This window comes from Penicillium soppii, assembly GCF_028829465.1.
Source record: "Penicillium soppii strain IBT 18220 chromosome Unknown utg000005l, whole genome shotgun sequence".
Lineage (NCBI taxonomy): Eukaryota > Fungi > Ascomycota > Eurotiomycetes > Eurotiales > Aspergillaceae > Penicillium > Penicillium soppii.
Genome location: NW_026643235.1, coordinates 4719276 through 4741957, shown reverse-complemented (window position 1 = coordinate 4741957; position 22682 = coordinate 4719276). Strand labels below are relative to the sequence as shown.

The window sequence follows — 22682 nt, the reverse complement described above, 5'->3', positions numbered from 1 at the left end:
TATGGAACCGTAAGGTTTGCGGAGTATAGAGCCCACCCAAAAGCGTTCATGTATCCAAAGGTTGAGAAAGACACACAAAATGCCCCTAAAACCACCATCCAAGCTCGAGCGCCGCCTTCTGGAAATTCTGTGGTTGGCTTTTCAACTTCGAGTCGATCAGGCCCTTCGGAGCGGCTATTGGGCGCAGCCCGGCCAATTGATACTTGTGAGGTAGACATTCCGAGAGTTGATTGAACACAAAAAGTAATAATTTCTCCTGAACAAGACACGGAGTCGAGATTTATATTGCAGCTCTCTTGACAATTAGTATTATTTATATCCAAATTGGCTCGGACTATTCGCAGAATATTTCAATCCTCGCTCGAAAAGTCCGAGAGGCTCGGCCTTTTCACCGTAACCCAGACTTAACCGTGGTCTCCGTAGTCTCCGATGATGGCCTGCTGACGGGGGATACACGGTACAAAGCGTGGATCCCCCCAAATATTATATACAAGGTCCTATTATGAGGCAACTTGAACGCCTTGCGGATTATGGAAAACGTCCTTTGGATCTAAATCCGCCTTAAGCTCTTCCAATCTTGGGAGGTTATTACGCCAGTATGCGTGCTGGGCACCGGGCATCTTAGGATCTGGGCATCCAAGATATGCATGCTCCGCACTCTCTGGCACTGCCTGTGCCAGAACATCATAAAGACCGTTGGTAAAGTTATATGTGGCCTGCGAGATGGGGCCAAGTGGGTTGGCTACGAAAACTTGGAACCAGAAAAGCACGTCGCGGTGTCCATAGGCTGTGGCATCCGCAGGAACGGCGTTGATAGCTCCACCCTCCAGACTGAGCGTGACAAACCAGGCCAAAGTGTCAGCGTTGGTTTTGTGAATGTAATCGAAGAAGTCGTCAATAGCAATGTCAGGAATAAGCGTGCGGGGGGTGAATCCGAGTGACTTTGCATAAAACCAGGTCGGGGAATCTCCAACCAGTTTTAAAATAGTATCTTCTAGTCCATGGCCGATCATTCCTAGCCAATCTGTCAGGACTAGCACAGTTCCGGGTTCGCTTGCGGGGAATTTTTTCTCCAAGTCAAGTGCGTCGTACTCCTTCTTCGAGCCGAAGAAAATACCCTCGAGGATGATCTGGCCGTCGAAGATAACCAGGTTCGAGTAAAACTTCCATGTGAGGTTCTCCTGGGCTATGAACGCCTGCCAATCTTTGACAAGCTTCGCCTTCTCGGCAGGAGTTCCCAGATTAAACTGAAACGAGTATTGAACAGCCAGGCCAGGGGCCTCCTCCGTACGCACTTTGAACTCCGTGACGATGCCAAAGCTAGCAGCAGCACCTTTGATAGCAAAGAAAACATCCTGGTTCTGAGTGTCCGACGCCCGCACAATGCTCGAGTTCGCTAACACCACCTCGACTTCCTCAACATGGTCAAGTGCTAGACCCCATTGACGGGCTGTGGGGCCCAATCCGCCCATCGTCAGATGGCCGCCGGTACGAATGGTCGGACAAATACCATGCGACATTGCTCTGTTGCCCGCATTATAAAGCTTGAGATCAAGGTTGCCTAGGGTTGTTCCGGGACCGATGGTAGCGATAAAGGTCGACTCGTCCATGGAGAATTGCGAGAAGTGCTTCATATCGACCACGATAGCACCATTTTCTCCTCCAAGGCCTAGAACCAAGTCCGAGTCAGTCATCTGGATGCCAGCCGGCTCATCTACCACTTTTATCAGAGCCATACCATAATTGCCAAAACTATGGCCTCCACTGCGAGCCTGCACTTTGTAGTCGTAGTCCGAGGCACACTTAACCACAGCAGCTATTTCGTCCGCTGATTGAGGGTACGTAATTGCTGCCGGGGTAACAGGAATATTCAGATTATACGTCTCGACTGCTGTAGCCTGGTAAAGAAGGTGATCTTGGAACGCGACATGAGCGGCATGACCTCCAACGGCGGATAACAGACAGTCACGCCCAGCGGCGATGCTGGTGGTATTGCCCATTTAGTGAAATGGACTCAGCCAAAGATGTGCTTTGGATATTACGAATAAAAAAGAGCTTTCACTCACAAGTAGGCCCGAAGGTCCCCCTTTAACAATGTTTGTTGTGATCGATCCACGGGTCGAGTAGCTCCTAGCTAAAGAACGTTAGCGTGATCCACCAAACCCCTGGGTTCGTCCCAAACCTTTAAGGCTATTGATCTCACTATACCCTATTTAGAATGGATTTAGCACACCTATATTCCTATATAGTTATGACAAAATCATGGAGGAACTGAATGAGGCCTAGAAAATCTGGTCAAATGTCACCTCTGTGTTCGACCCGAAGGTGTGGCCCCCAAGTCTAGCAACAATCTCGCCATAGTCTTGTTGCCTTCCAGCTCCACACAATCTAGAGCCGTTTGGCCTTCATCCATCGCATCGATATCGGCCCCAGCCTCAAGGAGATTAATTACAGTTTTCCAATTCCCGGACGCAGCGGCATAGTGCACTGCTGTGAGCCCCACGGGATCTCTCATTCCAATGTCGGCCCATCCCCGCTCCAGCATCAGTGCGACGATCTCATCGCAGCTATAAAGTACTGCAGTGAAAAACATGTGGCTGTGTGGCCCGCGCGCACTGTGTAACACAATTTCGGCGCCAAGGTCGACTAGCGCCGCAAACGCCTCGGCCGCGTCCTCGTCCATCGCGCATGAAAGATAGGTGCGCCCGTCTTGCCCGACGCCACCTTCGGGATCCATTCCCCAGCGGACAAGCTCGCGCACTGGGGCCGCATTGTTCGACTCGATAGCGCAGTGCAACGCTTCACCATACCAGTTACGAAGGTGTGGATTAGCGCCGCGTGCTAGCAGTCCTCGGGTCGTCAACACGTGCCCGTCCGCGGCGGCATGGATTACAGGCGTAGTGCCCATCCGTGTTAGTTCGTTAACGCTGTAAATGCCACTTTCAAGTACCCAATTAATCACCCGCTTGAGTCCGTGGCGTGACGCATGGTGGAGCGCTGAGAAGCTCCCGCACTCGTCCGCATTCCAATAATTACGCTTGAGGCCCATTGAATACTGTCGCACTTGATTTGCCACGGCCGTAGCAGCGGCAGAGGAGAAGAAGGCGAGCAGTGCAGGCCACACTTCCCTGTCGGGTTCGGTCCGGCGGGCAAAACGTGCCCAGAACACTGCGGCCTATGCGAGAAAGGGGTATGTTTCCATCCTAGACTTGATTTCGCTCTCAGTTTGCCAGGGTCCATCCTGGAGGTTCTTAAACACAAGGTAGCGAAGGCAAGTCACTGCAATCATGGCTTTGGCTCGTGGAAAGAGATCTCTCGAATGCTCCGTGAAGTATTCCTGTATGGCATAATGTGAAAGCCGTACATGACCCTCCACGTCTATTGTTGCAAGCGATGATGGTCTTTGAAGCTGGGCGATACTTGGCATTGACCTCAGCCCGCTCACTGTGAATACTCAAGGTATCGCTGAGCTTTGATTCTGTCATTGCCTGGGTTGTGTGAGCAAGCCACATGAGAGCATCCATACCGAGCCGGCTGCAGCTCCTGGGAAGCCGTTGAATGTGGGAGATGGTATCTGCAAATGCATCGCTGAAACTCTGAGACATGTCTGCTATTCTATCTTCCATGTCGCCGAGAGTGGGCTCTTTGAGAATGGTGCGGAGGCGTAGAACCGGAAGAAGAAACCCAGTATGTTCTTGTCAGGGAATCTACGTAATGTCGAGGCTGACGGAAAAGTACGGTGGATTGGTGGGGGGAGAGACCTACATTCCATCAGCCCCCTCTGTCAGCTTCTGAACCAGTCTGTCCAAAAAGCCTTGATCCGCGATGTAATGTATTTCTCCTTGCTCGAGCCCTTGGTAGAGGTACGTCTTGAGATCTTCCTCGTGGGCCTCGATCTTTAGGCTCGGATGCTGCTGAAACAAATCTATTAGGTCTCGGATATGAGGCCGACTCGTGACAAGCAAACGGATTTGGCGGCTTTGAACAACATTCTGAATGCTTTGAATAAATGACTTCCTATGTTCAGATCCATCAAGTCCATCAAACACTACACAAGCACATTTAAGGCTCGAAACAAGACCAGTGAGGAGTCTTTGCTCTCGTGGAGAGGCATTGGGCCCTGGTGACCGCTCTTGTTATATAGTTCGACCACCGGACTCGGAATTGCCGGTAGCTTCTCGAGGAGTTGTCTTAGAATGCAATATAGAACCGCTGACGTACTTTGAGTAGACTGATCCTGGTGATCAAAGTAGAAGTAAGCGACAGGTGAAGTCTCGCTAGAGCTAGAGTCAAGAAGCCTGGACGCTTGGATCAGCTGGTGTTACTGATAGTGCTTTACGGTTGATATATAGTTCAGAATACTCCTTCTAGTCTTCTGTTCAGTATTGATCTGGATTGCGTGCTTTTGTTGTTGAACCAATTTCAAAATTTGAAGGAGTTTCCGACTCGAGCGCCTGGATTGTATTGATCTGTTCTAGTTGCTGCCTTATCAACTTCATAACATCGTTCGATGTCTGCGATAGAAGCCGGCAGCCATCGACCGACGAAGCAAATTGCATCCAGTTGGTAAAAATTCCTATATCCTGTATTGTCTTTTGGTGCTCCTTTTCGGTGAAAGGCCACAGTAAGCGGCTTCTTTTCTCGTTGCCTTCTTGATTCAGCCTCTTACAAAGCGATTGCAGCTTTGCCTCGCACGCAGCGGAGCAAGTCAAGAGAACCGAACTTTCGTGGAATTGCACAGCACTATCGTTTAATATCGCCATTCAGGAGGTCGCGCAGGTCACTCACACTGGAGTGCAGCGTTTTGAGCTCGAATATTAAGTCCGCAATTGACTTTCTCGCCGACCTCACATCTTGTACGTACTATTTGGAGGTAAGTATAGCGCTAGTAATCAAAGGTAGGATGCCTACAATGCCAATGGATAGAGACAAAGGGTCCATTTTCAAGGTGTGGGTGCCTTTTCAAGGGGATGACATCAATAGAGGGATTCCAATGGCCGGACCCTGAGCACTAGGGTATGGAGTACGGAGTACTAGTTCGCTATCCAGACAATAAACACAGCTTCATCGTAATGCAATGGTCCGGTATTATACGGTACAAAAAGAGATCGGGAGTGCGCATAGTATTTGAACCAAAAAAGCAAGTGTATGCTTTCAACAAATATAAAATAATCTCGTAAATATAAATGTCAATGTATCAAATCAAGCCGAACCGCGCATCTCATGCAAATGGATATCTAAAAATGAACGAACCGAAGTTGCAGAACCAATCAACTCCAATCATCACATCATATAGCAAGTTTAATCACTGTGCATAATCGAAGTTCATCCCGCGACACTTTAGCCAGAAGGCTCTAACAAGGTCTAAGGACGGCTTCTGCGCACCTCGAGCAATAACAAGGGACTCTAAGAACCGGGATTTATCCTGTGCTGATAGAAGCGGCACTCGCTGACCATTTGGATCTGTGATCTGGGCATTCAAGGTCTCAAGCGCGGCTTTTAGGGCCGGCCGTGCTAGTCCCATTTTCTTAAAAATGGTACGGCGTAGGGCATCGCTCAAAGAGACGAGGTCTGATCTTGCACATTGGCCTGCTATCTGTTGGATGATTGTGTAGCATAGCCGGGGAACGAATTCTTGATGGACTGAGTCGATGATGTTCATTGCTTCGGGGGATGTGCCGCGGAGATCGATCAATGCGACCCAGAATGCGGATGCAGATCGCAATGGAAGTGGCTCGGGACGTGTTAATGCGTGAAGTGTGAAGTGGAGAAGCACGACGAGAGGGGACTCGGTACTCTGGTCGGACTTCATGGGAGTCAATAGGATAGGGTAGTAGTTCGGCAAGAGACGGGCTAAGAAGTCAATGCCGGCATTGGCAGTCTCGGGGTCGTACATGTCTGGGTTCTGGAGCATTGAAGAAAACAGTCGAGCGACGTGTTCAATCAGTGCCTCGGCTTCATTGCGGATATTCATCGCGTGGGAAGAGTGAGATGCCAAGAATGACGATGCAGTCGCCATGATGACATCTGTGCCTGAGATACCGAGGGGGAAGCTCTTGATAAAGTCTACTGTCATCGAGGGTGGGAATACAAAGAGGCCTGCCCGCTCTGTATAACCAGCCTTCAAGATATCACAAGCTGCTTCGATGATGCCGTTGTCCACGGGGAACTCGACGATGAGAAGCCTCATCGTTTCCATGATCAAACGCTGAGATTCGGCGCCTGGCCCTGAATTCCAGAATGATGGAGGATAGGGACTCTCATCTTGCACATCGTCGATGTTGACGGTTTCGGTTTCCGAGCGAAGGCCTTTTCCGATACTGGCAATGCAGCTCAAGACAAGGTGTGCGCGTAGACGACCATGTTCATGAGCAGGACCAGTAACTTCCTCGCGTGCTGTATTAGCTTCCTGGACAAAAAAGCCGAGAATTCTCTCAAGTGTTTGGACTTTTTCCACGTCGGCATGCAGGTTCTGTATGATGGTCGCAATACCTTCCAGCACCTTGGGCATTGTAGAGGCAGTGGCTGTTGGTTTGCTTCTAAATTGATCTAGTTGGTCTAAGAATGCGGGCAGATCCGAGGTCAAGACGCGAGCGCAGGATTTTGAGAGAGTCAGGATGGACCTAGAAGCTGCCTGAGCGCAAAGTTCAAAGTTGAGAGATTCAAAGAGAATGTTGAGAACACCTGGTAGTAGTGAACTGTGGCGCTCAAAGTATGATTCATACTTTCCAAATGAATCAACCAAAGTCTGACGAGCTTTGAGTGGTATTCCAGTCTCACCACCGGCACAAAGCCTGGAAAAAGCATCGCTGCCAAATATGGCATCCAGACACTGGTCTGCATGACCATTCTCGTCCACAGCTTCCGAAAGCTGGGCTATACAAAACATGGCAGTCTCGAAATTGCGCCAATCCTCACCTTGAAGGTGGGACGTTGCGCTTCTCTGGAAGACGGTCACCAGCTCGACGCCCATGATTGGGTATGCTGAAAGCAAGTAATCACAGGCCTCGTGGCGGAAAGCGCCGAACTCACTGCGCTCTTCGTCACTCCAATCCTCCAAATCCTCGGCTGTGGGGTATAAAAGTTTGTTGGAGACACTCATGACCACCTCAGCCAAATGGGATTTGATCAATCCATATCTTGGGCTATCGGGCTCAAGTTGGTCGGGAAGGCTCTCGGCGATATCGTTCCAAAACTCCAAGACGCGTGGGGTCCCGAGATCGTCAATAGATGCATAGCCCGGGGTCTTGAATATCCTGTGAACAAGGAGAAGAATTGCTTCATTTTGTGGCGACATGGGGTCGCTGAACACATCCAAGTGCAGATGTGAGACATAGGCTATTAGAAGGTCGACGAAAGACATACTCTCAACACCTTCGTCGCCATTGCTCACTGCTACAATATGCGCTGTTACGATTGAATCAGCGAGAATTCCAGCGATGAGATGTAGCGAGTCATCATCAAAGGCCCAGCGGCGGCTTTCAAAGGCTTGAGTCAAAGTGGAAGCTGCCGTCTCACTCAAGCTAGGTACCCGCAGTGTCCCGATGACAGTCTTCCCGCATACGACAGCCAATACGTTGACATCTTCAGCAGTAGAGCGCTGGCGATTTCCATGAACACCCAGCCACGTCTAGCAATAATATCTATCAGTAAATATGTTCTCAACAGTGCCAAACCCAGTATGTTTATTTGATGACTGACCTTCCATGAGCTCATAGCTTCGGCACCCAGTGCCACATCAACCGCATCATCTCCAGCTGTTTGCGCATGCTGCATCATGCCATTAAGAACGAATTGGACTAGAAGCAGCCCATCCTTGATGTTCAACAAAGCTCGCTGGAGAGCGGAGGTGTCTGCAGCCCCTTCCTGAGGCTCGGAATCCAACCGAAGTGCCTCTTCAGCAAGTGCAATTGAAAAGAACAGAAGTGCAGCCGATCCATTTTGGTTCAGCTCCGGCAGTATACGTTCCTGGAAATCCACGCCTCTGGCCAATTCTTCGGATACGTACCCACCATGCACGAGGCTTGCAGCCAACTGCCACACAGCTTGTTTCCAGGGCGTGACAGGGTGTCTGAAAATCGCCACTAAGCTTGAGGCAAGCTTCCGCACAACCATTCCTTGTTCGTCCTTGTTGACCATATGAACGAACCGATTGATCAGGTGCTGCATGATTTCCGTCGCGCTGCTTTCGTCGAGTCCGTTCCTGTTTTGTATAAGCGACTGGTTATTTGGACAAAGATGGTATCGAAGGGGCAAGTTCGGAGGGATTGGCCCTACCATGAGACATTGATCTTTACTGTAAAGGTGAGAGCTCCCATGAAACGATTCTGGGCCGAGTGTTCACTTTGCAGAAGGGAATCGGCAATCACCCAGGCATGTTCAGTTTTCTGAAGTTGCTGAAGGCGTGCCTGAATCTCATTAATCTTGGCGGGGTCTCGCTGGTTTGCTGGGTTGTAGAGCTCGGTCACTAGCTGATCCTTTGTTAGTAAGTTATATGTTGAAAGGGTGGATACGGTTGATACCATATGAGCTTCTGAGATTGACTCTCTGGCTCCAAGACCCTCGTTAGACATCCACGTTGCCATGTTGTCTTTCTGCGTGAGAGATATGAAAAAGAGAAGTAAAGTACATATAGAAAGCACGGGGGGAACAAAGACAGGCAGAACCGGATGTTTGCTTTTATCAACCAATGAGCATAAAGGCGGTCTATCAGGCGGTGATTGCGGGGTTCATGTCTTAGCTCCCCGGTTTGATCTCACATTTTCGAACTATACGAGATTCATGCGTCTGTTGATACAACTGGATTGGAGTCTTTAAAGGCAGACTGCATAATATGAAACAAGACCGGAACAACTGCATAAGCTTTCGATCTAAGATTCTCAAAATTGATGTTTGCTCATGCAATTGCCCTTCCGATATCCCTTTGCACCTGTATAATCAAGTTCATTCGGTGTTCGCTAGTTATAGCAAACAAATCTTTTCGTTTCCGTCAATCTTTCACCTAGCTAGAAGGTTCAGATCTCAATGTATCCAGGGTTCTAGGTGCACGTTGTTAAGTTACCTCATAGGTGCCCACAAAGCTACATAGAAGGGTCACACACATTGATATATATATTCCTATACACTTATTGGTAAGTAAATACTTGGTTATATACACACACATGTGTAATATATGTACTCAGAATTTATGTTGTGTCCTTGTAGAAATCAAATTGGAATAGTAATATCATTGTCAACTTTAGTAAAAGTCATTGTCCAATGCATGCAAACACAAGGTGGGCCGTGTGTAGCCGTATGAGGACGGAGATCGCCCACTAAGAAGGCCACACGACACTGCGGAACTAACGCGTTATCAGGTACTTATCTCGTGATTTGCTTCCTACAACCTTGGAACGTCAAGGAAACAGACACTTCATGCTCTTCTCCCGTTCAATTCGTCTGTGCACATTTCTTCGATCGCCAAGGCCTGTATCCCGCCCAAGATTCTTTTCTGCCTTCGGTCCGCGCTATTCAGTCGATATGGGCACCGTCGATACCACCGAACGCCTTTCGAGGCTGAGGCAATTAATGCAGCAGCACAAGGTGGACGTATACAGTATGATATCATCTATGCTTCGTGTTTATTAAGCCTATGCTTACTGCTTCATACAGTTGTTCCTTCAGAAGACAGTCACCAGTCCGAGTACATTGCGCCATGTGACGCCCGCCGAGGTCCGCAATCGTCCCCCTTCCATTCGTCGGCCCGCGCTCACAGCTAATACCCCGCGTAGAATTCATTTCGGGATTCTCTGGCTCTGCTGGTACCGCGATTATTTCTCTGAGCAAGGCCGCCCTCTCCACCGATGGTCGATACTTCAACCAAGCCGCAAAGCAACTGGATAACAACTGGCAGCTCCTAAAAGGCGGAGTCGAGGGTGTGCCCACATGGCAGGAATGGTATGAGCAGACAACAACTATGGGCGATATAGGCTGGAAACTAAATGGTACAACAGGACGACCGAGGAGGCCCAGGGAGGAAAGGCTGTTGGTGTCGATCCTTCTCTGATCACTGCGGGTAAGTATCGCTGTCTGCGAATACGTCGATGTGGATAGTGAAACTAATATAAATTAGCTGGCGCGCGGAAATTGGCAGAGACTCTCAAGAAAAAAGGCTCAACTCTTGTTGGACTCCAAGAAAACCTAATCGATTTGGTTTGGGGTGAGGAGCGCCCCGCGCGTCCCAGTGAGAAGGTCCGAGTGCACCCGGAGAAGTATGCCGGAAAGACTTTCCAGGAGAAAGTATCCGAGCTGCGTAAGGATCTTGAGTCAAGGAAGAAGGCAGGATTCATTATCTGTATGACCACCTCGATCACATCCTCACCCGCAGATTGACTAACGGATCATAGCCATGCTCGATGAAATCGCCTGGCTGTTCAACCTGAGAGGAACCGAGTAAGAATAAACATGCCACGAGAAGGTTCATTGTTAATTGACTGACCCCAATTAGTATCCCGTACAACCCTGTGTTTTTCTCATATGTCGTCATTACACCCACCACGGCTGAGATCTATGTCGAGGATGACAAGTTGACCCCAGAAGTCAAGGCCCATCTCGGACAAGATGTTATCGTCAAGCCATACGACTCCATTTTTGCCGACGCCAAAGCTCTCGCTACCCGAAGCCAAGCTGCGGGTGAAAATGCCGCCAAGTTCTTGCTCTCAAACAAAGCATCTTGGGCTCTTAGCATCAGCCTAGGCGGCGAAGGGCAAGTCGAAGAAACCCGCAGCCCCGTCGCAGACTCCAAGGCCATCAAGAACGAGACCGAACTCGAGGGCATGCGGGCTTGCCATATTCGTGACGGTGCTGCCTTGACCGAGTACTTTGCTTGGCTTGAAAACGAACTCGTCAACAAGAAGACTGTCCTGGATGAAGTCGACGGCGCTGACAAGCTTGAGCAAATTCGCTCTAAGCACGAACTTTTTGCTGGTCTTTCTTTCGACACTATCTCTTCGACTGGACCTAATGGTGCTGTTATTCACTACAAGCCCGAGAAGGGAAGTTGTTCTATCATTGACCCTAATGCCATCTACCTTTGTGATTCTGGTTGTCAATACTATGACGGGACTACTGACACCACGAGAACGTTCCACTTCGGTACCCCCACCGAGTTTGAGAAGCGTGCTTTTACCTTGGTCTTGAAGGGAACCATTGGAATTGACATGGCGGTGTTCCCCAAGGGCACCAGTGGCTTCGCCATTGATGTATTGGCGCGCCAGCACTTGTGGAAAGAAGGCTTGGACTTCCTCCACGGAACAGGCCACGGAGTTGGCTCCTATTTGGTAAAAGAATCTTCAATTATGCGCTAGCCACATTGCTAATAGCCATTTAGAACGTCCACGAGGGCCCTATTGGTATTGGAACTCGGGTTCAGTACACCGAAGTGCCCATCGCGGCCGGAAATGTTATCTCAGATGGTTCGTCTTTCTTTGTATGATACCTGCAACTTGAAGCTTACATTCCATAGAACCTGGATACTACGAGGATGGCAAATTTGGCATTCGAATCGAGAGTAAGTTGTATCAAACCTCAATGCGATTGAAGGAAAACTAACACTGCTGTCTGCAGACATTGTCATGTGCCGCGAAGTTGATACTCCCCACAAATTTGGCGATAAGCAATGGCTTGGCTTTGAACACGTTACCATGACTCCTATCGGTCGTAACCTAATCGAACCTTCGCTACTGAGCGACGCTGAGCTCAAGTGGGTAAACGACTACCACGCTGAGATCTGGGCCAAGACAGAACACTACTTCCAAAATGACGATCTAACTCGGTCGTGGCTCGAGCGTGAGACTCGGCCCATCTCCAAATAAGTCAACGGCAGTATAAATGTAATGATTGAGTGAGTGGCAGTGATCCCGATGAGATCGAACTGCATTGTGTGGTGGTACAGAATATATTTTGCATGCTAGTGTTGGCTACATAATTCTAAATTCCGAAAACCCCCTCTACGAACAAAAATGCCAACGAGCTGCCCAAGGTCAACACAAAATATCCTGGTGATTAGTTAATTGTACCTGCACAAGGTGTAGATTGATCGAGCTTCATGTACACTTAGTATAAAAGACAACTGGCCAGTGGAATGCGGGAAGCTCCAGTGGAGCCCGACACTCCGCCCTTGTCCATTCCAACACCATCATACGTGCAGTCATCGCCAAATTGCCCCGGTACACTAAAATACCCAGCCAATAATGCTAAAAGGCCCTGGCTCATTGTCGCGCGCAAGCCACAGGATCTGAAACCCCCCCTTCACACCAACCGCGACCCCACGCTCGCCCCTTGTCGCAGCCCACCAGCACCCAGCCCGAACCCGAACACCCGTGAATAGAGAACATCCACTGGGATGAGTGGCCAAAACGGATATGGACATGGGTACGGCTACTCCGGCCCCGGCCGGTACGACGCAAATGACGCACAAAGCAGCAGCAGTCTCGGGGTGAGCGGATACAGTGGCCGAATTGCCGGAGCATCAAGCGGAGGTCGATCGGATCGCCGCCCTGGCGGATACGGTGGCTTTTATGAAGACTCGTCCCAGCCACCTGCTCTGTCTCCGAGTCAATCCCGGTCCCCCGAGCGTCGGCGCGATGAGCCAAATCACGATCGCGATCGGCAGCAGCCTTCGCAGGCTAGCTCGCGGTCTCGGTCGAGACCTCGGGAACATGATACGAAAAACCTGGATGAGCGGCCGAGGGATCAGAGACACCATGCGGACCGTAGGGACCAGGAGAGGAATGCTTTCCCGGTGGTCAAGAGGAGCAATACTTCCGGGGAGGCTCAGGCCATTGAAAGTCTGTGTTCCTTCCTGGATACTTATCGATGTTCAATGGCTAATAAATGGGATGTTTGTAGCGATCCTGCAATCGATCCAACGCGATTGGGACTTTATGACAGATGCCGAGTGTGTTCCAGTACACGTTGCTCTGAGTCTGATGGATACGAGTACATTGGGCAAGGCGGACCGAGAAGAGGACTTCATGCACATGTACAATGACATCCAAAAGACGCTGAAGGCCATCGTGAATGGTAGGTACTCTTTACGGCCCGGAAAAAGTCGATACTGATGCTTCGTGTCATAGAACACCATCAGGGATTCAACAGTTCCATCGGAACTTACCACAAAATCCAGTCCAACATTTCTTCCTCGCAAAGTCGAGTGCGCAGCTTGAGACATGCATTGGATCAAGCTAAATCCGGATTAATATCCACGAAGCCTGAACTGAAAGGATTGGCAACATCTTCTCAGAATTACGACGATATTGTTCAGTTGTTCACTCAAATCGAAGAGATTCAATCTCTTCCCGAGAAACTCGAATCGCAGATCTCAGACAAGCGCTTCATTGCAGCGGTGGATGTCCTCCACACTGGTCTCCGAGTCCTGCGGCGCTCGGAATTGGAAGGAATTGGCGCTTTGTCCGATATTCGAGCTTATTTCATCAATCAAGAAACATCCCTTACGGATATCTTGATCGAAGAGCTGCATGATCACTTATACCTCAAATCACCCTATTGTTCAGATCGGTGGAAAACCCCGACCTCCGATGGCGAATCGACTACGTCTAGTTGGTCTGGTAATCGATCTTGGGAACGACCGGTTTATAGTTTTCTGGCTAAATTTGACCCGTTGACGCCAATGGTCGAGGATGCTTCTCGAAACCCTGAGGCCGATACTTTCTCTTACATACAGCTGTTAATCGAGGCCCTGAACAAGATGGGGCATCTGGATGTTGCGGTGCATAGAATTGAACAGCGCCTCCCGGTCGAACTATTTGCTGTGGTGGACAAGACCAATGCAGAGGTTGATGCCCGCTATCCGGCACCCACTAAAAGTTTCTCAGCCCAGGACAACTACAAACAGTCCAGCCTTCCCACCGAAATCATTGAGAAACGAGGACATGTTCTTTCTGAGTTTTTATGGGCACTGTATGCTAAGTTTGAGGCGATTGCGGAAGGCCACCGCATTCTTCATGATGTCGTTGCGGCAATCGTTGAGCGCGAAGGGCTTATTAAAAGTGAGACACTTTCTGGCGGATTTAAAGAGCTGTGGAAGCTTCTGCAGAGTGAGGTGAGACAATCAAAACTTGATCTGACATCACTGAATGTTCTTACTGACCTCCTCCTTCGCTAGATCCGATCACTCATGCATGACTACCTTGCGACCGACGGGGATTCTTCATCGAGAGCAGAAGAAGTCGACTCTCGGCATCATGTATACTCCAGCACCCGTGATAAGAACAAGGTCAGTAAAATCCCAAGTGACCACAGTCTGGATTTGAGAGCTGACCATCTTCATAGAAACTGTTCAAGCTGTCTGATATTGAGCACAACTCGGAGATGAAAGCGGAGCAAGACGAGCTCGATGAGATTCTCAAGTCCTCGGTGCCAGGGCTTGTCTCCAAGTCGAGGTCCAAAGCTGCGACAAATGATACTGCACAGTCCAACAAAGGCAATTCAGGGACTGGGCACAAGATCTTGCTCGAGCCAAGTGTATTCAACATGGGAATTCTTCTTCCTCCCTCTTTATCTTTCATCCAGCGTCTTAAGGATATCGTTCCAGTTGATTCGGAGATCTCCTTGGGTACCTTAACCTCCTTTTTGGATGACTTCATGGTCAATGTCTTCCTGCCGCAGTTGGATGAGACTGTGACAGATCTGTGTACTCTCAGCTTCATTGCTGCTGATGCGTTCATGGAGGATCCTCATTGGTCGAAGGTCTCTCCTAGGCCGATCTTCAAGGGCACGGTCAAGTTTATGTCCATTGTTCGCGAATTCAGCAAGATGCTTTCGAGTATTCCACATGATCAAGCGTTCACACAATTACTCATTGATCAGATCGTGACCTACTATGATAAGTGTTGTGGATGGTACAAAGCAATGGTCACTAAAGTGTCTGCCCGCAACCATGGTGGTGAGGTCCGATTGAAGCCTGCAGCATTATTTGCCGAGTCGGGCGATATCCATGATACAGTCGATGAACTTTGGAAAGGCGCCGGGAGCAAAAAGCAAACCTTGATCGATACGGAAATCGACCTCCTGCTCAAGCGAACAAACGAGGTGCCCTTGGAACCATACGATATCATCTCGGATCCTAAGACAGTCGTCTCGCTCTCTCTCTTGTACAACAGCATGCAGTGGCTTGGAAGTCACCTAGCAAAAATCCGCCAGGTGGTTGAGCATACTGCGGACGCCGAGTCGTCAAGTCTGACTGCGACTGGCAGGCCCTCTCGCAGATGGACTTTGTTCGGATCTACGAAGCCCAAGCGCGATAGCATCAACAACCCGGTTCATTTGCCGCTTAACCGCGAAACCGCCGTTGCTTTTGATGGAACCCTTCAGTCATTGCGCGGCCTTGGTACAACCGCCCTTCTGACAATGCATGTGGACATCCGGTGTGGTATCATCCACATGTTGACAAGAACTATGTCTGGACCTAATCCACCCACATTGCGAAACTCCGAGCCTGCAACTCCTTCCCCAAATACAACAGAAAATTGGTGGCACATAATCATGAACCAACCAACAGCTGCATCTCCCACAATTCTCGCGCTAAATAATGATCTCATCGCATTCGATACCAATATCTCTACGTACCTGGGTTCTGCTGAACGCTGGTTCATTACATCAGGCCTGGCCCGATTTATCGACCGCGTCTTCGTCGCAAGTACCCGGTATATCGGAGCGATGAACGAGAACGGAGCCCTACGTCTACAACTCGATGTACTTGTTCTCCAGCAAAACCTGAAAAACATCATCATCGACCCAGCTGGTGATGCGCCGACTTCGGCAACAGATCTACACGCACAGGCGTCTGAGGAGGTTGTCGCCCTACCACGCAGCGCGAAGTTTCTAGACTGGTTCCTTGAAGGCGCTGAAAAGTCCCTGGATTATTCAAAGGATGAGAAAGAGGCGTTCGCATCACAAGGTGCCAAGGCCTTGGCTGCTGGAAATGGCGAACCGTTCACCTACGACGAGCTGCGTGTTCTCGTTGACCTTTGCTTCTCTGAGATTCTTCGCGGCCCGCGCGGAACAGAGAGTCGGGAAGATTTTATGTCGGCGAAGAAAGCCAGTGCGGATGCGTTGCTGAGGCTGAATGAGATTATGTGGGATGCACGGTAGGGGTATATTGAACCCTAAGTAATCGGAATAACATGCGAATCCTTAGTTTTCTTTTGAACCCTGGCTTAAAAATCATCTAATAGGCTAAAAGGAAATCTCATTCCACCTTGACTCACTGTCATTTCCTCTTTAATTTAAACAATATCCACTAGCCCTAACCCGGTCTAACACAATGGGCCATACGCCCTTTTCGGTTACTCCCGAGCCTCGATACTGGTTGCTGATCCACGTTATGTTTCATGTTTCATCTCCGATTGTTGGTGTAAATTAATTAATTCGATAGTTCAAACTAGGTACTCATGCACGTTAATTAACGGCGCCTAGACTTGTGATTTATGATCTATAAGCGCCCGACTTTCCCATTATCTTCATTCCATCTTTTCTCACCCATTCTTTTCTTTCTGTCTGGAACAGTATTCATTTCGTATCTGGAATCCCTGATCCAGACGTCCATTCTTTAAGTGCAGCAGCACGTCCGATCATTCGAGTCAACTCGTTCGTATCTTCTATACTTCAAATCTTCGATATATCGTCCTAGGACACACACATTCATTTTTGAACATAACTTCTGTGACAATGAAGTACCTTTGTCTGGCGTCCGTCGCCGCCCTTCTAAGCGCAGCTACTGTTTCCGCTGGTCCTTTGGGCCCCCGCGGAGATGATACCTGCCCAAAGGGCTACACCGCGAGCGTATACTATAAGACCATTTACTTGGAACCTTCTACAACCGCGACTCCCGTTGATCCTACCGTGATTCCGTCGCCTACCCCGGTCACCGTGGCTGAAACATCCACAGAACCCACCGTGACTCCGTCTTCTACCCCCGTTGTCGTGGCGTCTCAGACTCCCTCCGTGGTTGAACAAGTCCCGTCTTCTGCATCTTCCTCATCTTTGGCGGAGATCTCTTCCACCGAGGCCGTTGCTCTCCTTCCCACTTCGTCGCTTGAGAATGTCGCTGCAGTCGAGACCACCACCGCCCCTCTCATTCAGCCTATCGTCGAGCAGACCTCTACCACTCAAGATGCTCCCGAGACTACTGCCGAGACCACCACTGCCCCTGTTATTCAAGCCCTCCCCAAACAAACCACCACCACTAAAGCTGCTGCAACCACTGCCGCTGCCGCTGTGAAAGCTGTCGCAACCACAAGCTCATCCACCGGAGGAAATTCCGGCAAAGCCACCTTCTACGGTGGCAATGTATCAGGCGGGACCTGCTCGTTCTCCGGATACAGTCTACCAAGCACACTATTTGGCACGGCGTTGTCCCTCGAACGCTGGGACGACTCCGCAAACTGTGGGCGCTGTGTTTCCGTCACCGGGCCGAATGGTAACTCCGTTAAAGCAATGGTAAGTCGCAAATATACTCATCATACCGGAACCACACTAACAATACCAGATCGTCGACCAATGCCCCGAATGCGAGAGCAACCACCTCGATCTCTTCCAGAATGCCTTCGCCGAACTCTCGGATGTCTCTGCCGGCATTATTAACATTGACTGGTCTTACGTTTCATGTGACCTTGACGGCCCACTGAAGCTTAAGAATAAGGAGGGTACTTCTGCGTACTGGTTCTCCATGCAGGTTGTCAATGCCAACGATGCTGTTACTAAGTTGGAGGTTAGCACTGATGGGGGTAGCTCGTGGCAGGCCACCACCCGTGCTACGTACAACTTCTTCGAGAACTCTTCTGGGTTCGGTACCGATACTGTTGATGTGCGGGTCACTGGATCAAGTGGGACTACAGTTGTTGTCAAAGATGTTCAGGTTTCCTCTGGTGTTGAAGTCACCGCTTCGTCTAACCTGTGAGCTTGAGTCACAGGTTTGCTGCATATTATCTTCTGCTGTATCAATTTGGGCTAGCTAGTTGGCTGTTGATTATTTTGCAAGAGTTTTTTGGCTGGAAGACAGCGGAAGCTTGTACTTTATTCTATAACAACGTTTATTTACTTCGACTTCATTAAACCCCCAAAATATGAGCTATTCCTATGTTTATTCTATGGTGGACTCTCTACATCGGACCCATGGTGTAGGTAGAAAGCGTTGTAATACAGCGCATTGTGTATAGTCCCTTTGACGGCTCCCTCAAACGCGTCTTTTCGTGATAATGACCTGCTGGTACTAACATGTTGCGTAATTTATAGGATATGAGTCACCTCACGGGAATGATGTACTACCGACGTTTGATTTGTGGACTTATGAAGGGTAAATGAAGAGCAGGGGGTAGCATAGACCACCGAGGAAGTTCTAGAGGGGAGATGACATGATAGAGGGACAGACTATTTCCCTATGTTAAAGGATTCAAAAGCCCTGATTACCGTGGATCGAGGACAATATTGTACGTTTTTCTCGCAGAAGTTCCAAAAAAAACTTATATTCAACCAAACTGGAGTATCGCGATGGATATCCGATTTACGCAATAATTGTATGGATGCACAGCCGTATCAATCCTGTGTCCTGACCTCACTATCAGCCTCGATAGTCTCGACGTGCTCGTGATTTTCGAGAGTGTGAACTGCACTCTCTGGAAAGGTAACACTATAGATGTTTCGGTATTAGTCAAGTCTAGGGAGCAACAGACTATACCGAAAGACTTACGAAAAACCCTTGATCAGAGAATACTCATGATCGATCGTGCCGCCTTGTTTCTTGACTTCATTCTTGACGCTATAGAAGAATGTGAATTAGAAAGGTAGATCTTAACTTGGGGGGTGTACCTACGCCTCAACCTCGTCAGCGGAAGTGTCTTGTTTGAGTGTGATCTATTGGCATTAGCAAATTGCGGGGTTTTAAGGCTGTAAGGTTCTTGGTGAGATGCTCACTATATAAGAAGGCATGGTGGGTTGTGATTATTTGAGGGGAAATGGAGCGGGAGTAGAGATAGATATAGTCGGGGGAGGGGACTTTACATCATAGGAGGGGTAGTAATATAAGCCCCGATCACGCATTGTTGATCTCCGCACGACCTTTTGAGACCTTGGAACTTCCAATAAAGCCATCCAATCAAAGAATAGTACCTAGGACGGACTTAGATTAGTGCGTATCAAATCTAATCGCATCATTCTACTCTATATATATATGTACCTAAGCCACATCTACGTCAGGTCACAGATCACAATAATGCATTGAATCGAAATTTGTATTAAACCGCAGCTCCATTTCAAGGCAAAACCCATCCCATCCGTAGATTCGCCGACCCATCCATTAAAGATGAAACTTGAAAACAAAAAAAAGAAGGCACGAATAGCGTACAAAAAAAACGCAAATCTGTGAGCAGAGAATAGTCATTGGGGTAAAAGAAAACAACAAAGTCTGCGCGCAAGATCGCAAGGGTAGCGTGGAGAAACCATCGACTACCGAGATTGAGTGCGAGCACATCACATCTCAAAATCAAGGGATAATGATAGGCCACACCAAGAGTCAAGAAACATGATAGAAAAGGGAAAGATGCGTGAAGTGCAGAACAAATTTGAAAAGAAAAAAAAGAATGAGGGTATGTTCAAGTCTTAACCTCCAGAAACGCAAGGGTCGTAGCACGTGCAGAACAAGGGCATAACACCCTATTCCATCTCCAGTGACTCTAGGTCCTTGGACTCTTCGTAATCATCATACTCTAAGCCCGCATCCCGGCAACGCTGCAACCACTTCATGGCAATGCCGTTGCGGCGAGCGACCTCCCCTTCAGCTTTTGGTTTGAGCCACTGATCTCGGTGATCGCATGGGTGGCGGTAAGACTGTGTTTTTCGAACTGCTCCTCAATATGCTTTTTCTCTTCCTGTAGCTGATGAATGTATTCGATGGCCCGTTGGAGTATCGCACCCTTGTTTTTATCGCAGTTTGGCACGAGGCGGGCGATCTGATTGATACCCTCGTTGATGGCTTCACGGCGGCGGCGCTCGACTGGTGAAATGGTCAGTAAGAAAAGTGTCGAGCCTAAACTGAATGAAATCTTACCTTCTTTGTGGTTGTTCTTGCGGATCTGGTGCCATTCAGGAGAACCGACGGTAGGTTTCTGGTTCATGCTCTGGGCCTCGCGCGCGGCGTAAACGGCAGCGGCAGTGGAGTTGTGGTTGTGACCACCACCCATGGGAGACTGGTTGATCTCGTCACCGAAGGAAAGACCTTGGGTGAGGTTGTTTGCATCGAAACCAGCATCGGGAGGAGGGGGGTATTTGTGCTGAGGGGCATGAGCTGCCAGGGCGGCTTTGGCATTGGCGGTCAGAGCATTATCATCAGAGAGGCCATTCTGCGGGCCAACATGCTGAAGAATCTGTTGATCAATGTTCAATTCAGAGGCAGTGGGAAGCCCGTGGTCATATTGGCTGAGGCTGTGGCCAAAGTTGTGCTGATTATCTCCCATGCTGCCGTTACTGCCGTGAGAAGAGCGATTGAGGCGCTGGGGATCGGAACCTAGATCCTCTGAGCCAGTTCTCTTGCGCTTGTGCGAACCATCGTCGGGGCTATTCATTGTGGGATCAGACATTGCTGAGCCCAGAAGGCGATTGTCCTATCTGTGGTGGTTAGTCATGAATTTGACAAAGGCCGGCGGCAAGTGAAACAAGTCTCGGAGAATAAGAGAATGGAGTGAAAAAGGAATGCCAGTGCAGCATGAGATAATTCGACTCTTGACAGATCAAGTCATCCTCGGGTAGATCAGTGGACACCCCGCGAGAAGTAAACAGACGCGTGGACCCGACGCGCTTGTAAGGCATCTCGGCGAAGACCAGTCACATCAGATCCGGTCATCGCCGGTGAAGTCTCCTCGCGATCGGGCGATGCAGTGGGAGAAGGTCTACAGGGCAGTGATACTATCTGCGCTCGCAAATAGCGCAACATGTCGCATTCGCGGGGTTGAACACCTCAAAAACGCGTCATGATGGCTTGGAGGCAGCGGTGGTCACACAAGGGGGGCATCGTCACGAAGGTCACCACTCGCGATGAGTATCTCGACGCGACGTGCGGTGACAGGGGATATGAATGGAGATGGGGTGGTTTGATGGAGCCGTACCTTGGGATGATCTCTCTATCACCTGACAGGAAGTCACCTGCTCAACAAGACGCAAGTCACGTTGTCTGCGAAACCCGAATCTCGAAATTGACTCGCGAAAATGGAAAAGTTTGAAAATTGATAGAATGGATAGCGAGTTATGCAAACGATTTGAAAATCCACCGTATCACGGCAAATTTACATAAAAAAAAGGGGTGATTCGTTGGAATATGAGAATCGTGGACAAGTCGAGACGGACTGCTCACGTGGCGAGGCGAGTAGATGAGGAGTTGCGTGGGGTTCGGTGGATCACAACAGCCAAAGGTGCAAAAAGTCACCTGACCGCATTGGATAAGCGCTTACTCAGCATCCAGACCCGGCAACTGTTCCAATTCCAAAACAAAACCAAAGAAGAATGCATCAGCAGAAGATCTGAAGATAACCAACTAAAATGCGTGAATCATTTCGCGCTTCCATCTTTCATCGCAAGTCATGTGCAGCCGTCCCGTGCCCCTCCGCTGCACACCCCGATCCAAGTCTTTTGATTCGTTACTGTCCTCCGGAGAGGGGCTCTTCAATCACGTGAAAGGTCTTGGATCAAACCAATCATGGCTCTTGTTCATTCACTGCGAGGGGGGTCGGACCGTCGGGAATGCAAAACAGATTCACTAATGTCTATATGGTTTAGTACATGGGCGGAGTCTAGACAATACTTACTGATCTTTCAGTTGATCCGGAGTACCCCCGTCCTAGTTCCCTGCAAGTGATCGTCCTATATCCACTAGTGTATGGGAATACCCTTGAGGGGAAGAATCACGACGAATATAACCCAGCACAGTGGTAGCAATTAGGAACAAAGTTGTGCATTATGTAGGGCCTGTGCTGGTCCAGATTGTGATATTGCGGTTCTTTTCACAATTAACAAGCTTACCTCCTTGACTCCTATCTACTTCTGATCTAGGGTGGGGAGAGAATCACATGTTTCAGAATGTCTTTAGGATTCCTCACATCCTTCCACCATTATATCAAGGTTGCATCGGAAATCTAGTCCTTACTAGTACTGTATCCGCCTGTTGATGTGAAGATCGGATCATGAGACCCCTTGATTTCTACTTGGATGAAAGAAATAAGTATTTGTGAGCTTTTTTGCTCTGAAGATTGTGACGATCTCGAGGATCTTCGTCTTTCTGTTATCAAAGTTGACTCCCCTGTCACATGGATCATCTGCACATGATACGTCTGTGGCGACTGAGTTTCTAATCTTGCGTACTCGCAGAGAGGATCGCCATAATACCGGATGGTATACACCTATTCTCCATCCCCTATCTTCACCTCTCCTGACTATCTTGGGTTGAGATTTATCAGTCCTGTGACACTTCTTGGAAAATTCCTGAATTCGAAACTCAGAATTTGAAGCCCGCTAAAGATCTTTCAACAGCCCGAGGGAGAGAGGAGGAGCCCCAAAGAGGCCATTCAGATTGTGATTGGGACTTATTGCACGAGACTAACTCTTGTTAAAATGCCAAGAGCCTGAGTTAGGAGAAC

At 49.1% G+C, this 22682-nt stretch overlaps 9 protein-coding genes across 9 annotated transcripts; 4 read left to right on the top strand and 5 right to left on the bottom strand.

Annotated features, from left to right (window-relative positions):
• Window positions 1-500: 500 nt before the first annotated feature.
• Window positions 501-2000, bottom strand: N7529_007231 (FAD-binding oxidoreductase; the record flags this gene model as incomplete). The annotated part of the gene is made up of 1 exon (XM_057242758.1): window positions 501-2000. The coding sequence occupies one exon, from the start codon at window positions 1998-2000 to the stop codon at window positions 501-503; it is 1500 nt and encodes a 499-aa protein (XP_057098117.1).
• A 302-nt stretch (window positions 2001-2302) lies between these two features.
• N7529_007230 (ankyrin repeat domain-containing protein) lies at window positions 2303-3049 on the bottom strand (the record flags this gene model as incomplete). The annotated part of the gene is made up of 1 exon (XM_057242757.1): window positions 2303-3049. The coding sequence occupies one exon, from the start codon at window positions 3047-3049 to the stop codon at window positions 2303-2305; it is 747 nt and encodes a 248-aa protein (XP_057098116.1).
• A 2256-nt stretch (window positions 3050-5305) lies between these two features.
• Window positions 5306-8585, bottom strand: N7529_007229 (putative importin 13; the record flags this gene model as incomplete). Its single annotated transcript, XM_057242756.1, has 4 exons — window positions 5306-7630; window positions 7702-8203; window positions 8278-8471; window positions 8523-8585. 4 exons carry the CDS (start codon window positions 8583-8585, stop codon window positions 5306-5308), a joined length of 3084 nt encoding a protein of 1027 aa, XP_057098115.1.
• An 829-nt stretch (window positions 8586-9414) lies between these two features.
• On the top strand, window positions 9415-11852 carry ampp (aminopeptidase P; the record flags this gene model as incomplete). The annotated part of the gene is made up of 10 exons (XM_057242755.1): window positions 9415-9595; window positions 9652-9711; window positions 9771-9936; window positions 9993-10054; window positions 10112-10333; window positions 10386-10431; window positions 10487-11318; window positions 11369-11453; window positions 11504-11548; window positions 11605-11852. The coding sequence occupies 10 exons, from the start codon at window positions 9415-9417 to the stop codon at window positions 11850-11852; spliced, it is 1947 nt and encodes a 648-aa protein (XP_057098114.1).
• Window positions 11853-12382: 530 nt separating this feature from the next.
• N7529_007227 (exocyst subunit SEC8) lies at window positions 12383-16152 on the top strand (the record flags this gene model as incomplete). The annotated part of the gene is made up of 5 exons (XM_057242754.1): window positions 12383-12827; window positions 12889-13062; window positions 13116-14101; window positions 14165-14275; window positions 14332-16152. 5 exons carry the CDS (start codon window positions 12383-12385, stop codon window positions 16150-16152), a joined length of 3537 nt encoding a protein of 1178 aa, XP_057098113.1.
• Window positions 16153-16728: 576 nt separating this feature from the next.
• On the top strand, window positions 16729-17959 carry N7529_007226 (putative extracellular cellulase CelA/allergen Asp F7-like; the record flags this gene model as incomplete). Its single annotated transcript, XM_057242753.1, has 2 exons — window positions 16729-17499; window positions 17549-17959. 2 exons carry the CDS (start codon window positions 16729-16731, stop codon window positions 17957-17959), a joined length of 1182 nt encoding a protein of 393 aa, XP_057098112.1.
• A 635-nt stretch (window positions 17960-18594) lies between these two features.
• Window positions 18595-18987, bottom strand: N7529_007225 (Proteinase inhibitor propeptide; the record flags this gene model as incomplete). Its single annotated transcript, XM_057242752.1, has 4 exons — window positions 18595-18688; window positions 18749-18817; window positions 18872-18912; window positions 18973-18987. 4 exons carry the CDS (start codon window positions 18985-18987, stop codon window positions 18595-18597), a joined length of 219 nt encoding a protein of 72 aa, XP_057098111.1.
• An 809-nt stretch (window positions 18988-19796) lies between these two features.
• On the bottom strand, window positions 19797-20633 carry N7529_007224 (basic helix-loop-helix domain-containing protein; the record flags this gene model as incomplete). The annotated part of the gene is made up of 2 exons (XM_057242751.1): window positions 19797-20050; window positions 20105-20633. The coding sequence occupies 2 exons, from the start codon at window positions 20631-20633 to the stop codon at window positions 19797-19799; spliced, it is 783 nt and encodes a 260-aa protein (XP_057098110.1).
• A 393-nt stretch (window positions 20634-21026) lies between these two features.
• N7529_007223 (uncharacterized protein) lies at window positions 21027-21272 on the top strand (the record flags this gene model as incomplete). The annotated part of the gene is made up of 1 exon (XM_057242750.1): window positions 21027-21272. One exon carries the CDS (start codon window positions 21027-21029, stop codon window positions 21270-21272), a length of 246 nt encoding a protein of 81 aa, XP_057098109.1.
• Window positions 21273-22682: the final 1410 nt, after the last annotated feature.